General features: G+C 39.1%; 1 protein-coding gene across 2 annotated transcripts in view; it reads left to right on the top strand.

Moving 5' to 3' along the window:
* The window catches only part of coro7 (coronin 7), a 109591-nt gene that overhangs the window by 88790 nt on the left and 4327 nt on the right, over positions 1-16474 (top strand). For both annotated transcript variants that reach the window (XM_081610025.1, XM_081610026.1), the window contains 10 exons: positions 14167-14221; positions 14305-14362; positions 14456-14601; positions 14707-14805; positions 14880-14975; positions 15063-15216; positions 15328-15503; positions 15722-15830; positions 15904-15990; positions 16232-16374. In XM_081610025.1, coding sequence (XP_081466151.1) covers positions 14167-14221; positions 14305-14362; positions 14456-14601; positions 14707-14805; positions 14880-14975; positions 15063-15216; positions 15328-15503; positions 15722-15830; positions 15904-15990; positions 16232-16374 — 1123 coding nt within the window. The remainder of the gene's footprint in view (positions 1-14166; positions 14222-14304; positions 14363-14455; positions 14602-14706; positions 14806-14879; positions 14976-15062; positions 15217-15327; positions 15504-15721; positions 15831-15903; positions 15991-16231; positions 16375-16474) is intronic.

Genomic DNA, 16474 nt, shown 5'->3' with positions numbered 1-16474 from the left:
AGTTCCTTCAGAACCTACCTAATTAGTAAATATAACAGTGCCAAGAAGAAAGTATGAACTTGTAGTTTACCACAAGTCACGCAGAGGACACTGCAAACGCATAAGCACAGACCACATTTAAATTTAGTATTAGTTTATAAAACTTAAAAGCTAACATGGCAATCGTCATGTCTGCAGTATGCCCACCAGAAAACACAGTGGTGGCCATGTTTTGTTTTGGGAATTTTTTGTTTCAGATGGGAGAGGGGAATTAATTGGTGTATGGATGGAGCTAAATGCAGGACAATCCCACAGTTGCACCTGTCGGATGCCAAACAACACCTTCCGCTAGCATGGCATAGTCAAAGTCCAGACCTAAATCCAATTGAGAATCTAAGGCAAGACTTGAAGATTAATCTCCACAAAAATTCTGTGCAATCTGGCTGATATAGTTTATTTTTTGCAAAGTAGAAAAAAATTAGCAGAAAATGACTCTAAATTGGTTTATCATGATGAAATGTTAAAAGATGATAAAAGGAGCTAAGAAGTATGAATATATTTGTAAGCACCAGCTGCAGCTCTGTTTTGAGAAACTCCGGGTGATGAAGTGCAGAGTGATCTTACAGTGACGGGGTGAGGTACAGGGGGCGTAGGCTAGGTTAGCAGACCCTGCTGACCTCCACTCCCTTGGTTACTTTTAGCTAGGGTCAGACAGAAATGACATTTTCCCATGATCATCATTAACAGAGCTCAAATAAATTCAGACTAATGTTCCTTATTTCAGATTCTGTTTTTGTTTTTGAATGTTGTTTTTTTGCTCATCTTTAGTTTCACTTTAATATCTGATCATATCTTAATTTGTTTTGGTGATTTCTTTTCTCGTCCATCAAATGCAATAGTTTGGTTTATTCGGTTTATTCAAAGATGCTTGCAAGCTGTTTACTCAGCTCATTCTTTGTTTTTGCTCACTTCTTCATTCTAGTCATATTCTCACTCTGGTATTCTAGGCATTGAGTAAGAGAAACATGCCTGTGGTTGAGTTTGTTAGACACAGCAGCTCAGCTGAGGTATGTTTAGTATGACTGCACAGACACTCTTTGAAGGAGATGAGAGCAGCTATGCAGCACAGATCACTTCAGGTCACGATGCATAATTCATCGACTGAATTACTTCCAATAAACGATGAGGATCGGAGAAGTTAACTCGCCTTCATACTGTCGAGTCCCTGCACCGTGCAAGATTACCAGTCCAGGATAATATTCTTGTAATCAAAAAGCTCAAGGTTTTATTTTTCTCTTTCCTCTCTCTTTAAATAATATGTCTCCCTCTAACAGGTTTTTTTTCCTCCAAATTTACTGGTCTTTTTTTACACAGAACATCTACTGTGATGTGTTTGCTGTCGCCTAAATGGCTTGTAGTTGACTTGAAACAGGAGTTCTTTGAATTTACATACAGGTGGACCCTGACTGCTTATTACTTTACATTTTATTTAAGGGTATCTAAGTAACATAGGTAAATGATAAATGCATGTTGCATGTTGTTAATGCTCCAGAGACTAATTGCACTAATTCTTCTTTGGCCCCTCAATGTTTTATGATCAGACCAGATTTTTGTCTAAAGCTCCCTTTAAAGTGTTTGATTTTAGCTTAACACTCATTAAGTAATTTGCCTCTAAAGTGAGCTGCCTGGTCAAACGAAAGAAGATAAATGCAAGTACAGGCACACAGATAGTGAGTGTGTCACTAGCAGCACTGATAGCTGTGTCTTGGAAAAGGTCTTGACATTAAAACGAGGTCAAGTAGCTGATTAAATAAAAAAGATACAAGTAGTCACTGGTTTGTTTCTGTCTTCAGATTACTACTTTGGATCCTTTTTGTCGACCTTGCCATTTTCCAGTCGGCTTTTAACCTTGATGTAATTCTTTGCAACTTGAGCAGCTCTTAGTTTTATTCCTCAGAGGAGTATTGTGAACAAATTGCTCAAATCTGCTTCATCGTGTGCTGTTGGAGCAGAGTGGACAGAGCCTGGATGGAGGCTTGTAAATGTCTGCTCAGGGTTGTTTATTGTGAGAAGGTGGTGGATTTCAGACGGCGCAGACAGTTTGGGTTTCTGTCTGCAAAGTAGAAAGAAAACTAGAGACATTGCAGCATCTCATAAACACAGAGAAAGACAAACAGCTGAACACATCTTATAAATTATAAAAACGAGCATTTTAATGAACACAAAAATAAAATAACTACAAAAAATGTTTGTCAAGAATATAAAATATTTAAGCCCCAAAATTATTCATACCCCGTGTTGATTAAGGTTTAATATAAGTCAATCTTTACCAAAATATTAGATTTTTTTTCCTGATTGAAAGTTATATAAACATGTTTTATATGGTTCAGCTGGACCCCCAAGTTAAATCTGATGGAGAATCAGTGGAGTGAACTAAAGATTAGTTTGACTTCAAAGACCAACCTCAAAGACTTTCCTCAGCAAAAATGACATCAATTAAAAGGTCGGTTTGACTGAAAATGCTATAATAAGCAAATCATTTTTTTATATTGTAGTTTTATTAAAATGTAAATAAAAACCGATTTCTGCCAGTAGTCTGAATAATTTTGGATAAACTAACTGTATTGTGACCCTTTTTTTTTTTGTCTTCATGTAAAATATTTCAGTATGCATCTTCCTCTGTGATGTAGGTTTCTCTTATCTCAATGATTCAGTTACATAATTCCCTGGCTCGGTTACAATCCATTACTTTTTGAATAAGCAACGTTAGAGACTGTAAATCTAACCTTTTCATCACCAGTTCTCTCTCTCTCTCTCTTTTTTTCTCTCTCTCTGTCTCTCTCTCTCTCGCTAACATGGCCTCTCCTCTGATCAGATATACTCAGAAATGTAGAGGGAAAGAACAGTTAAAAAATGTCTGTTTTTATGCATGGCTGCATCACGGCACTGGATCTGGTTGCAAAAGTCACAGTTCATCAAGGTGATCATCATGTTGCAGCTGTGTTTTCTTCGTTAACCGTCTCTTGCTTCGTCCTATCTATAACTCTCCCAGATGTTGCGTGATAGATCTCAAAGCCTCCTTCTTAGGACCTTTACACACACATGCAATCTCATATATACATAGACGTGCATAACCATCATGATTAACAGCCTTCATGTGATGCAATCTTATCTCCTCTACTGGGTATTTCTTTTTTTTTTCTTCTCTGTCTTTGACCATCTTGCTACAGTAAATCAGACTTTTATTGTTTTTTGCTTTACTTTTTCATGCCTTGGTCATTAAAGCAAATGATTTATGATAGGTGTGCAGGGCTCTCAGAGAAAGTACTGGAGTTATGAAGAAGGCAGAGGCTTATGATTTGGGGTACAATAGCAGAACAATCTTAGGGATTTAAAAGGAAATGGGGTCAAATTGATGTCTGATTTAAAATGGAGAAATAAGTAAACAATTTTTATTTACGCATTTGTTTTTTCTTGGCTTCGAAAGGAAGAATGTTTCTTTCTATTACTTGTAGGACTGACTGATGTGGCCTCAAAATGCCAAATTTGATTTCCAATTTTATTACATTATCTCTTCAACCCCTTTTTCTTCTTTTAAAAGAAAGTATAAATGACAGAAAATATTTTCAAAAACTGGCTTTCTTTTCCCCCAATCATCTCTTTTTTTATCATTTCTTTTTTTTTTTTTGAGTTGACCTGAATTCAAATTTCATATAGAGAGAACTTGTAAAACTTGTCTCTTAAACAAGATGGGAGTTCTTGGGTGATCTCAAGTCACTTTGAATTATGGAAATCCAAGTATTGGTTGAAAAAAATCCAGATTTTCCTAAAATCTTTTCAAAAACAAAATATTTGATTAGTACTTCCTTCCTTCAAAATCAAAATTACAAAAACCAAGACTACTTCGCTGCTAAGCCCATGTGATGATGTCATGGCTTTGTAAGCTTCTGATAGGGTAATAATTTCATTTTAAAAAATGAACAAAATCAGCTAAGATATCAGAAAGGGAATTGAAGACCTCCAAAAGCCTGGATAATCCTGAGGTGCAACTTCCAGATGCCTGGAAATGTAAGGCTCACGAAGAAACATTATGAAACTGTCCAGCCATTGTACCCTTCAGGAAAGAGATGAAAATGTTTTTGTGTGTAAAATGGGTGCATCTACCTTGAAACAAAAGCAAAACACCTTGTGAAGATGCTGACTGGAGAGTAAGAGTGTCATTATCTCTTGTGAATGACATGAGCTGAAAAGCCACAAAGATGAAGCCGTCTGATAAAGCGAAACCATAAGACAAAACTTCGTCAAAACATTTGTGAACTAAAAGCATAGGGATGCTTTGTTGAAATCCTCAGTAGTGTTTTAAGGTCATATTTTTGCTTCTGATTCCTATTCCTTGAGCGAACCTTCTCTCTCGTCTGCACATGTGTGTTGGGGCTTTAAAAATACCCATAAAGCGGTCGTGTTTGTGTCCATAAATTACTGAATTTTAGAGCTTTAGTGTTTTCAATAACTCTTTCTTGGCTGTGCCAGGGGGAATGTGTCATGCACAGTGTGCAGTGTGAAAGCGTTCTTAACGGTATAGATCATGTATTATTTGTAAGGTCAAGGCCTCCTTTGTTTGAAGAAAGGCTCCAACTATTGGCTGCACTGTTGCTGTTGAGCACATTGACGACCATGTGATCATGTTGTTCACTGTTCAATATTTTCTTAAGGCAGTAAATCAGTCATCGAGTTTGTTAAACACCAACTGCACTGCACTGGAGCTTCGCCGAGTTTCGAACAGCAACTACTCAGTCCTGGCTTGAGTTTTGCTAAAATAATAAAACTGAGTAAACAACCAAGACTGACTTCATCAGCAACTGTCTGGTGCGCTGAAACATTCGTCTCATTTAGAGCATGAAATTTTTCTTCTGTGGTTTATTTTTGAAGATAATCAATTTATGAAGAGTATTTTCGGGGCTGGCTCTAGCTCCTAATACAATAACCAATACACATTTTGTCTAATAACAGCTAGGATTGCTTAAGGAAAAGTAATTTGGTAAGAGTTAGTCATTTGCAGGAGATTCAAATTTAAATCAGATGTCATTTTAGGACATTGGTGTCCAAAAAAAAACCCGGCCAAACATTATTTGAAATAAGTTTCTGTGGTCCCAGACAGCAAGAGTTGCATAAATTTGGTTCCCAAGCACAAATGGTTGAGGCAGGTGGACATTTCTTTAAAAAAATGTTAAAGGCAAGATTTTACTCTTTGGTGCAACTTGAAAATGTATTTTCATTCTCTCCAGCCCATCTTCCCGAGCTTAAGCTGTTTTAAATTAAACGGATGTTGGTTTCAGTCAGTAGATGTGCAAAGCCAGCAGAGATGAACATAAAAGGACTTGCTGCTGAATTTGCATTTGAAAATTGACTCTACAAAATATTCACTCAGAGGGACCTGAATGCCACACTTTTCAGATTTTTGTTTGTAAATGAAATTAAGGTTAGAACTCTGTCACTTTCCTTCCAATTCACAGTGAAGTGATGCTTCATGTTGGTTTACCTTATACCTTAGGTAGGATCAAAGGATCCTACCATAGGATCAAAACTGGTTCTAATGTCATTAGAACCAGTTTTGATCCTCACCTTGCTGCTGTCTTTCACCCATCCTTGTCTCTTTTCTGACTTTGTCTTGAGAGCCGGCAGCTCCCAGGCTCCTGGCGACAGGTCATTATATGGTCATATAGCCGGGGCCGCCGGGGTTAATGCGGAACGCATCTTTTCCAGGACTTCTCAGCTAGCGGTACCTTACAGATACGGCCCCGTGTTCGCAAGCCAACACTGAAAGTAAATGTGTTGTTTATTTCTGCCATCCGCCCCCAAAGCATTCTGACTTTTCTGAGTTGGCTTAATGTGCACGTTAGGGGTTTATGTTTCCCATTAGTGCTGTAACACCCAACTTCTCTTACGGTTCTTACATACTCCAATTTCCTCATGCCCACCCACATTCTGCAAAAAACCCCAACCTCGCCCAAGCTCTGAATGCGAAGGGAAGGAGCCCTCCTGCTAATTTACAACCAGTGACCTGCCTGTTTTATAACCAAGCCAGTCTGGACCAGTTTACCGGGAATTTAAAAGTTCTGCATGAGTGTTTCTGTGTGCAAGCTAACATGAAGATGTGCAACTGGAGTCATTAGACCTGATTAATCTAATGTTGTAATGTGTGATCGTGTCCATATCACATAGCTTTTTGTAAATAACAGTCAGACCTGTCGAAGCTTTGATTGTCTCCTAGTGCATAAAAAAAAACAAGATTTTGCAGATTTCTTTTCAAGCTGCTTTTTCTTTAAACTGCTTCTTTTTTTTTTTTTACATTTGTCTTGTTTATCTAAAGACTAAAGAAAAACTACAATAAAATCAATGTTTATTTTAAAATCTGATAATTATTTTTTCTTATTTCATTAATGTAAACCATTAATGCTAACAGATGCTAATGCTAGCGAGGGTTCCAGATCAGTTCACTTCTTTCCCCGTTTGAGCACATGTTTCTTCAACACGTCCTACTTCCATTTGTCCCAGTTTGCACACATTCTTCACCAGTGCTTACTCACCTCTGTGCATGTTTGTAGTAATATTTGTCACTCATGCATTGCAGATTAATTGATTTCCCTCAGTAATTTGGTGTTTTCAATTCATTCTGACGATAAAAGTCCTAAAAATGGTTTTAATTTTAATCCTTTGACTACTATCTAATTTAGCGTTTGTTGCATTTTACTCACCTGTACCAGTTGTAGTCTTGTTTCAAGTGACTGTAATTGGCAAAGATATTAAAATCATAAAATAATCATTCTACAACTCAAGTAGAAAATAATTTCATTGCACCAAGAGGAAATATTTTACCTCTTGGCTGTGAATAACTAGTCACGCCTTTTCACAACACTCTCCTGAGACTGGATCGGATTTATATCCCTGTAATGCTTTAGGGTTGTTTTTAATTTGTTGAGGAAAATGTCAATCATTCCCATTGTGGTTATCGTTACTTCAAGACTCTTTGGAGTTTTACGTTAAAATCAAAAACTGTTGTTATAGTTTTAATCTATGAATCTGCTTATGTACATTTGTTGTCTAAGATGGAGAAATGAGCCACATCTCAAAAAAAGAAGCTGAAGTGACGACATGTACCTTGAGGCTCCGATGGAATCAGTTGTAATTTTATTTGGGATATTTTCGATTGCGGGTATATGTTGGAGGTAACAGAACTTGTCTCATCAATGTTTTCACTAAAACCCTGAACGTGCATTCGTACCTGCACCTCTGTTGCACTCGATGTGTGGTACGAGTGCACCTAATGGCACTCAGACCAACCCGAGGAGCAGAAGCTTGGCAGCCCATCTGAGACTGGAGCCACAGCTGGCCCCTCTGCTGACAATTCCTGCTTTTCTTTTCCTCTCAGGAACGCAGAGCGTCAGCTCTAATTCCCTTCTAATGAACTAGCTTCTGAAGGTAGCCAGGCAGGCAGGCGGACCCGGAGCGCTCATTAAACGCACATAGTGGAAACAGAGAAACTGGTCAGTGGAAAAAGTGTGCGGCTCATTACGGTACGTTTCAGCTGCCAGTGTGTTCATCGTAAGGCTTCACTCAGTCTGCAGTTTAGAGTATAGTGAAAACATACGCAGCTGTAATTGTTTTTAGTTCACTTAAAGCCACGTTTTTTTTTTTTTTTTTTTTTTAAGCTTATGGGGGTTTTTTTTCCTGACTTTTTTTTCTATAAAAATGTTGTGCTCAGGTTTCACAAGGATTAGAGTATTGATTTTGACTTGGAGTTCGAATTCAGGCTTTAATTCTGATTTTCCAACTAACTAGCATGTAAACAGCTGATAGATGTAAGCATACAGAATTACCGAGATGGTGTTGAGCAAGAAACTTAAAAATTGATAACTTCACGTTGTCAGTCTCATGATGTCTCTATTTTCTATGTTAACAGGAACATATGGTCCAAAAGCAAAAGAGACATGAGATGTATATATGTTGGAAAAAGATGTAATATCTCATATGAAACGTATTATAAATTTCAAAATAAGCTCACAAATTATCACCTCTGTGATCAGTTTCTCATTTTCATCCTGTTTCTTTAGGAATTCAGTTTAGCGTTAGCGGATTACTTTGCTTCATTCCTTCCATTGTTGAGGAGATATTATCAATCTTTGGCCTGCAGCATGAGTGTGTTTAACTCTTTACAACGAGACAATAAGTGTGTTTTCTGTCTGGGGATAATAAAAAAGGAAAATTAAAAAGGGAAAGATTGTAACAATAGAGGATCTGCAGCTTATATGAATTATTTTTATCAGATAATTATTACAGGAATCACTTAAGAGCCCTGCTATAAAATGCAACGCTAATTTCTTTGTTACAGCCCAGCTTTCGACAAAACGTCAGCCACATTATTAACTGGTGCTGCTTTATGTTTCATAATCAGATACTGATCATGAAAATATCTCAAGCCTACATAGCTACATGGTTCCACTTTGAAGTTAGTGATGAATGTCTTAGATTGCAATAAAAAGGAGGCATCATTCACAGTGATTTAAGATTGTTTTTAACATCAAGGTCTAGTTACTCCTTTCGTATGTCTCCAGAGATGTTCTTTGACATGAATGTTCCTATATTTAGTCTCATTTTATCTCCTAGAAATCCAGAAGATGCATCCTACTATTGACTATACTCTAAGGCCAATAAATGTGCAAAACAGTATTTTTTTTTTAATATTGCTAGGATACAAATTTTAAAACATGGGGGTTGCATTCCTTAACAGCCTCCACCTCCCCTCGCTAGCTCTTTCTATTTTCAGGCTCACTACCTGTCATCTGGAGCTTATTGCCATATCTAGTGCATGTTTTTATTATTAAGGCAGGCCTTGCTGAAGGTCATGATCTGATATGACAGAGAAAGGTCCCTTTGACTGATACTCATCTGGTCATAGCTCAAACCTCATAACCTTATACCTCTGCAGGCTGCTTCAATTAGCTCCACCTACGCCGGAGCACATTACACCCACTGGGTGAGTCTGATGGTATCAGGGGGAAAGGCTGGTGCCTGTATGGAGTCATTCAGGTGTGCAGCATATTGGTTTTTCATATTTTTGAATGTTTTTTTTCCCGGTACCATGTAAAACTATTGATTTAATTTAAATGTTTCCACATCTTGTCACATCGGTTTGATGTTTTTGTTACCATAGTGAGTCATAGCCCACTAAAAATCTATCCATAAGTGAAGTATAAAGAAAATGATGCATCCTTCCAGACCTTTGCTGAACAAACAGCATCATAAAGACAAAGAAATGCATGGAAGAAGATTCCCTCATGAGGTGAAGCCCAAAATTAAATATTTGAGACAATTTTTAACTTACTGGGTGATGGACAACTAACACTTGGGTGAAGTTGCCCTCCCACACCTTCTTCAAATCTAACAAAATTGGTCTCAAACATTTGCGCTGCGTTTGTGCTGGTTTGAAGGTGGGGTGCCTGGTTGACCTTTCATGACCTGTGGAAATATTTCTTTAAATCTTTAAAATGATACAAATGAAAATCTTTGCTGCATAAACATAACACAAACATTTGGGGGCAGGAGAGGCAACTTCACTCTTTACCTAATACAATGTAAACTTTTCCGAAGTATTTTGCCTATTTTCTTAATGAAATGGTTAGAAAAACGAGGTTATACATGTTTCCCTGATTGCTGAGCAGTAATCGGCTTCAGTTCATGTGTTCATGTTGAACTGAATCACCTTTAAGTGTCTCTTTCAGGTGCAAATACCCAATAAATGAGCACATCGGTTTGTTTTTTGTCTGCTCTGCATGTCTCTACTTGGCTGGCCTCTTACTACGATGTACAGTGTTTACCACGTTATCGCACGTTATTAAATGACAACACGTTCTAATGATCTGAATTTACCCCGGCTGACTCATACACACCTAAACACAGATAGCAGGAGTAATATACCCATCATATCTGCTGGTGCTGAAGGCTGCTGTCAGAGGGAGAAGGTCATTTTATGATTTTCATTTGGCTTCTGTGCGAGATGAGCAGTGTGAGGTGATGGCAGCTCAGAAAGGAGGCAGGTGGGGTTTTTTTTTGATACTCTGATGGCTCTTTGCAGATAGTTAGAGGAGTTTGGATTGTGTTGAGACATTATTAGGTGCAGATAGGCCTGAGAGATGTTGGAATGTTGTTTTTGGCATGTTATGTAATCATGATTATGCTGGTAAACTTATTTTAATTGCACACCAAAAACAGAGAAATGCATCTGACTTTTCTGAATGAGCATAATAGCTTCTTTTTTTCACTCACAATGAGTCTGTGTGCAGGAGATTTGCATAGCGAACTCTTAATTAATTAACTCTGCGATACCCCGTCATGACGTCATTTAAATCCGCATCATTAGCACTTACATGCGTGTATGCCTCCCATTATGTGTGCGTAAATATGCACCTGCATGCGTCTGCATTTGGCTGTGTGGGAAAACGGGGCCGGGTGAGGAGGTGGACCATGAAAACGACAGCAAACAGTGACCACAGTCACAGATAAAGCTCCGCTTCTATTATGCGGCTGTTTGACTTGTACATTTTACTGTGAGAAAAGCGGAGATAAGACCTCGGAGAGAGCGAGGGCAATTTGGAGAGCTAATTGGGACTAACGGTGCAGGGGGAGCTTGAGGGACAAAGCAAGGTAGTTTTGCTGTGGGGAGGACAGAGCAAAGGAGAGCAGTGTGGGAATGGAGGTGGACTCCCTGTGGACAGACTTGGACATGGGAACAGAGACTCAAGCTAACGAAGCGTGGCCGCCCCTTGCTGACTTCACCGTCTTGCAACACAGGGGAGAGAGGTTAAAAAGAAGCACAGGTATTATTTGTGTCATGCTTTTAATTGTTCTTAAACCAATCACAAGACTTAAAAAAAACTCAAGAGGAGGAGAATTTCTACTGTTTTTTTTGTCTCTTACTGTATATCCTTTATGGATTAGGTGGATTGTAATCAACACTGCTCATGCACTTGTTTTTATCTTTTCACTGTGACATTCAAGCTAAAACCAGGCTAAAAATAAGTTGGTTAGCAATCACTTAAGAAATAAAAATGTCTGTATTGTAGTGTGCGTAAAGAGAAACCACGTCCTTCACATGCAGCCACCCCCCCCAAAATAAACAAGTGAGATAGCATGTAGCCAATCTAATGTGTTAGCAATATGAAATATTACTGCTAATAAATCTGACAACATATGAGACTGAACACATATAAATTCAAGCGAAACAAGTGAATAGATGGCTAATGACCTTTCCGAATATTATTTTTAATATTTCCTGGTGTGGATTTTGTTGAACAGTAAGGTCATAGTGATTGTGCTGAATAATCCATCCCCACACAGCCTCCCTTTCCCTTTGATCTCCCTTGTTAAAAACGAACATGAACAGTTCAAAAATATTTATCAGCTATAAATCAATCTAGATAGAAAGACTGACTGGCTTTAAAGCTGTTGACCCAAAAGATAATGGTTGAATAGATCACACTCCCCACAACAAACCTATAGAAGATCTGCAGCATCTTGCTGAAAACACTGTAGAACGTAAGGTTCCCCAGGATGTAAAGTCTCCTCTGTCCCTTCTTGTAGCTATTTATATTCTTTAACCACCTCCACTTCTTTTTAGATGACGAAAATAATGTTTGACCAATTCCTTTTCTTCCTTAATCTACAATTGTGTTCTTTGTTTTATTGACTTTTAGGATAAGACGGTTGTTTCCACACCATGCCACAAACCAAACCAGCTTTCTGCTCTCGGCCTTTTCTCTAATACACCTGGGGAGTTTCCTTAGCATTTCTCTAGATAACAGCACTCTGAGTTTTATTGGAAACCTGAGGTGTACAAAGTGAAAAGTAATGGTGAGAGTACAGTCCCCTGTGGTGCTCCTGTGTTGCTGATCTACTAGCCAGACAGAAAACCTTTTTATCCTCACAAACTGCAGTCTGTTGTGGTGATTGATTTTTGACGATCGTTGATGGATCCACGTTTCTCTTCTACAGTTTCTGACATTAAACTGGACTGATTTATTAAAGACTAAGGATAAAAGGAAAACCGTGAATACATTAAAATATTAGCAGTTCATAGACTAATCTGATACTAACTGGCTGTTTCATGATTTTCATACTAACATTCATGACATGCTGTCACATGCTCTTATATTTTGCTACTCGCAAAAAACAACAACAAAAAAAGTCCCTTGCGTGTCACCATTTGTTGTCGCCTTACATACTCCAACTAACCCTGTCATTACACTGTCATAGTTGGAGCATTACATCACCAGTCTGTCAGCATCAAGTGGCCCTGGAATAGAAGCGTTGCACAAGGTCGTCATCATAAACCCATCTCTGGAAGCGAGTCTCTCCACTTCAGTCAGCCTGGACTCTGTCCTTATCCCGACTGTGACCTGCAGAGGAAATCATAATGTAGCCTGGCTGCAGCTCTTAGAATAGAATAGCAGTGAAGAATGGGGAAGATTTGCCTAGATTACCTCGGTTGTTTGTAGTAGTATTTCCTGTTTGGTTTAGGTACCCAGTTGTACTTTCCTTATTAAGTTCTGCAGCCCTCAATCCTCTTAGTGTGTATCACGAGAGGTGGCAGGTGACTGGGGACTTGTTTAGACCTGCTTGAGTAAAGTTTGTAGTACACCAGCAGGAAATGGTTTCAAGTGGTTCAGAAGAAATATCTCTATAGTTTGACTTTGATTATTTTGTGCTTCTCACCGGTTTGCTCTGTTGAGCCTTTGCTTTGTTTAACAAATAATCCAAAATGGGTGATTTACCGTCAACATTGATGATGACAATACTATGAAATAAATTTACAGTGGAGACATTTCTTGGTAGAATTGAGAATTGAAATCCCTAAAGATTCAATCCACTTCATAATTATTGGAAAGCCTAGTAAAGTTGTGTGCAACAAACTTTTAAATAAATTACTCTATTACTGTGACATCATATGTTATTTAATTAGGAAGAAATATTAGGATTTTTTTTTTCTTTACAAAATCACTTGTGGCGCAGTTATGAGTAACATATAGTAAGTGCTGGGAATACTGTTTATACAGAATGGTGAAGAGAATGACCCCAGTGTAGGAGGTTAAAAAATACTAATGTTTGCTTAATAAAATAAGAAGAAAGGGGAAAAAAATCAAAGTCCAGGGAAACTACAAGGACCAGGAAACATGCTGGAGGCAGCAGTAGGATTTATCAAACTGCTGGAGAGTTGATTACTGAACAAGGAACAGGTGGTTGATTAGGAACAGGGTACAGCTGTGAAGGAAAACAAGATGGACTCAGGAAGTGGGGAAAAATGGCTGAGCAAACACACAGGGAACAAGGAAGCAGGATACCAAGATGAAGCAAAACAAAAAAATTCCCAAAGATCATCACAATGTTCTCTTGTGGTTTTCTGTTGATGCCAACAGAAATGGAAAGATATTTACCAAGATAATAAATATGAATTGAAAAAAAGCCACATGGACTACTTATTTTACAGGGATTTTGAGTCTCAAGGGATTTTGTTGAAAATAATTATTTCATAATAGATTTTGTTTCTAACTGAATAAAAGTTGGATTTCTACAATTTTAAGTGGGAGATTGCACTAAAACAATTTTATTTTTTAAGGATTTTTTTGTACATTTTTACCAGAGATGCGAAGAGACATGGCCAATTCTGTGCTGTAGTGTGGAAACAACCTTCTTTTTTACATAGAAAGATGTTTTTTGTTTTTTTTTGTATTCCAAGCAGAAACTTCAACAGATTCTTCAGTTTTATGAAGGTCTTTCTAAATTTTACTTTGGCTAGTTCTCTAATTTTCTGTCCAGGACCTGATGATTGTTTTGGAGGGAAATGCTGTGACCGATTTATATGGAGCAGCCTAATCTTGACTTTCAACAGAAATACAAAGTATTCGTTGTTGTGTGCATAGCCTCCACAGTATTGTTACAGGTGGGGGAAAAAATATTTTGTGTGGCAGAGTTTGTAGAAGGGGTTGAAGACACCTTTTACTGAGTCAACTGCACCATCTAGTGGCTACACCTTCCAACTTGAACCTGCTGTAATTTAAAACCCTAAGTGATGCAAAAGCAAAGAAAAATTTCTCAATGTTTTCTGTCTTTCTTCATCTTTGTCTCCATCTACAGGATGCTGGTCCCTCTGTTTGATGATGACACTGGTCTCCTCTTGCTCGCTGGCATTGTAAGCTGTATATTTGTGTTCTTCTTGTAAATATTATGTTGAAGATACTCAGATTTATTAATGCTTCTCTTTCTCCTTTTTAGGGAGACACTGCAGTTGATTGTTTTGAAGTCTCTGCCGCTGAGCCTTTCCTTACTCAAGGTAAAATGTGGTTATTTTTGTGCATGCTTAGAAACGTTTTATTTTTAAAATTCTGTCCTATATTGTTCCCTGTTTTTCTTAACTTTCTCACAGTGAGTCACTGTCTGACTGACGCTTCAACTCGAGGCACTGCCATGGTGCCAAAGTTGGCACTGGATGTCATTTCCTGTGAAGTGGTGCGTGTTCTTCAGCTGACAGACAGCTGCATCGTTCCGATCAGCTACCAAGTCCCTCGCAAGGTATCGCCGGCAAACAACAGATTTCCGGCCTCCGCGTATATCTTGATTTCCTCTCCACAGATGTTTTATTGCTTGCACTTTTGTACCTCGTTCTTTGTTTTGCAGAGTTCAGGCCAGGAGTTTCATGATGACCTTTACCCAGACACGGTGGGCACGACTCCAGCCATGTCTGCCGAGGAGTGGTGGAAGGGAGGGAACAAACAGGTAACAGAACCTCGCTCACAACAGCTAAGAAAGGTTTGAAGGTTGCTCAAACAAGCAGCTCTGTTGGTCCCAAGGTGGATAAAGTCAGCCTCCACCCAGACAAGAGACCCAAACCAGCAGCAAAACCGACGCCTGTTAAGAAGGAGCTGCCCCGCGGAGAAAGCAAAGAGGTAAGAAAATGTGTTTTTGTTTTTCTAAAGCAGGACAAGCTTTATGTTTGATTAGAAGAATTTAAAACGCCATTCTGCTCTTTTCAGGATCAGCCTCACGGCTGCTCCACCTCCAGTAGTCCTCTGAGCACCCCCAGCAGCACCGCTGCCCCGTCCCGCTCTCCCTCCTCCACCTCTGGTCTCTCCTCAGGCTTCCTCCCCAGTCCCAGCCAGAGCGTGAAGGCAATCCAAAGCATGCTGGGTAGAAACTAACGCATGCAAACATCCGTATTTTTAGAATAAAAAATGTTAGATGTTTGGGTTTTTTTTTTTAAAGTAAGGTTTTCTTTTTTTGTTTTGTCTTTTTAATCAGGACCAACATCCAAATTCCGACACATCCAGGGTGCGGTGATGCACCGGGACAAACACATCACCAACATCCGGAACCTCAACCTGACGACGCCAGGCGAGTGTGACGGCTTCTGCGTAAACCGCCAACGTGTGGCCGTCCCGCTCGCCATCGCAGGAGGCCAGATTGCTGTGTTTGAGGTATGTGTAAAAACATTTTGTTATTTGTTATACTTAAGGAAACTTACCAAAAAGTATACACACATTCCCTATTAATCCTTATTCAAAACTAATGTGCTTTTTGACTTCCAGTGGAGCTAAAGGCCCCTTCGACGCCATGAGAATTTAGATCTGTTAGTGCTTGTTAGATGTAAAACCACAGCTGTACTCCAGCCGTTTGACTTTTTTCCTCTCCTCAGCGCTCTGGACCTGGGAGGCAGCCGGACACAGCTCTGCCCACCATCCAAAACTCTGTAAATGTGGCCGACCTTTCCTGGGACCCCTTTGACACACACAGACTGGCAGTGGGTGAGTGAATACATCCTTACTAACAACCTCCATCTGAGCATGACTCTGAGTTTATATTTGAATGTCTTTCTAGCTGGAGATGATGCTAAAATCAGGATGTGGCAGGTACCTGAGGGTGGGCTGAAAGAGACGCTGACTGAGCCTAAGCTCGTCTTGCAAGGTAGGTCATATTGCATAGAGAAACAAAATCAACCTAAACCTATGTATTAATGATCCTGACTTGGGCGGGAGTTTGAAGAAAACTCAATAAATGTCAGGGGAGGAAGTAGCATTTTCCAGCTTGTTCAGTATTTATTTCAAATGTATCCGGAAAACTTGCCAAAGAAAATAAACTTGGCACATTTCCTGGTGTGACTCTTGAAGTCTCAGTTGTATTGATGGCTACCCCCGACTCCCTGTAGGCCACACCGAGAAGATCTACTCCATCAAGTTTCACCCTCTGGCCAGTGGAGTCCTGGTGTCCTCATCCTACGATCTCACAGTCAGACTGTGGAACCTGGAGAGCGGAGAGCAGGTCAAGATTCTCACCGGCCACCAGGACCAGGTGGGTTGTTATTGTAGCAAAGAAAGCACAATTTGAACGAGCAGAGATGTTTCCATAAATTCGAAGGGAAACTTATGAAAGGTTTTCCTCCTGGTTTGGT

Source organism: Poecilia reticulata, chromosome 8 (assembly GCF_904066995.2).
Source record: "Poecilia reticulata chromosome 8, P_reticulata-male-v2, whole genome shotgun sequence".
NCBI lineage: Eukaryota > Metazoa > Chordata > Actinopteri > Cyprinodontiformes > Poeciliidae > Poecilia > Poecilia reticulata.
Note: the sequence above shows the minus strand (reverse complement) of the source record. Positions and strands in the feature narration are given on the sequence as shown.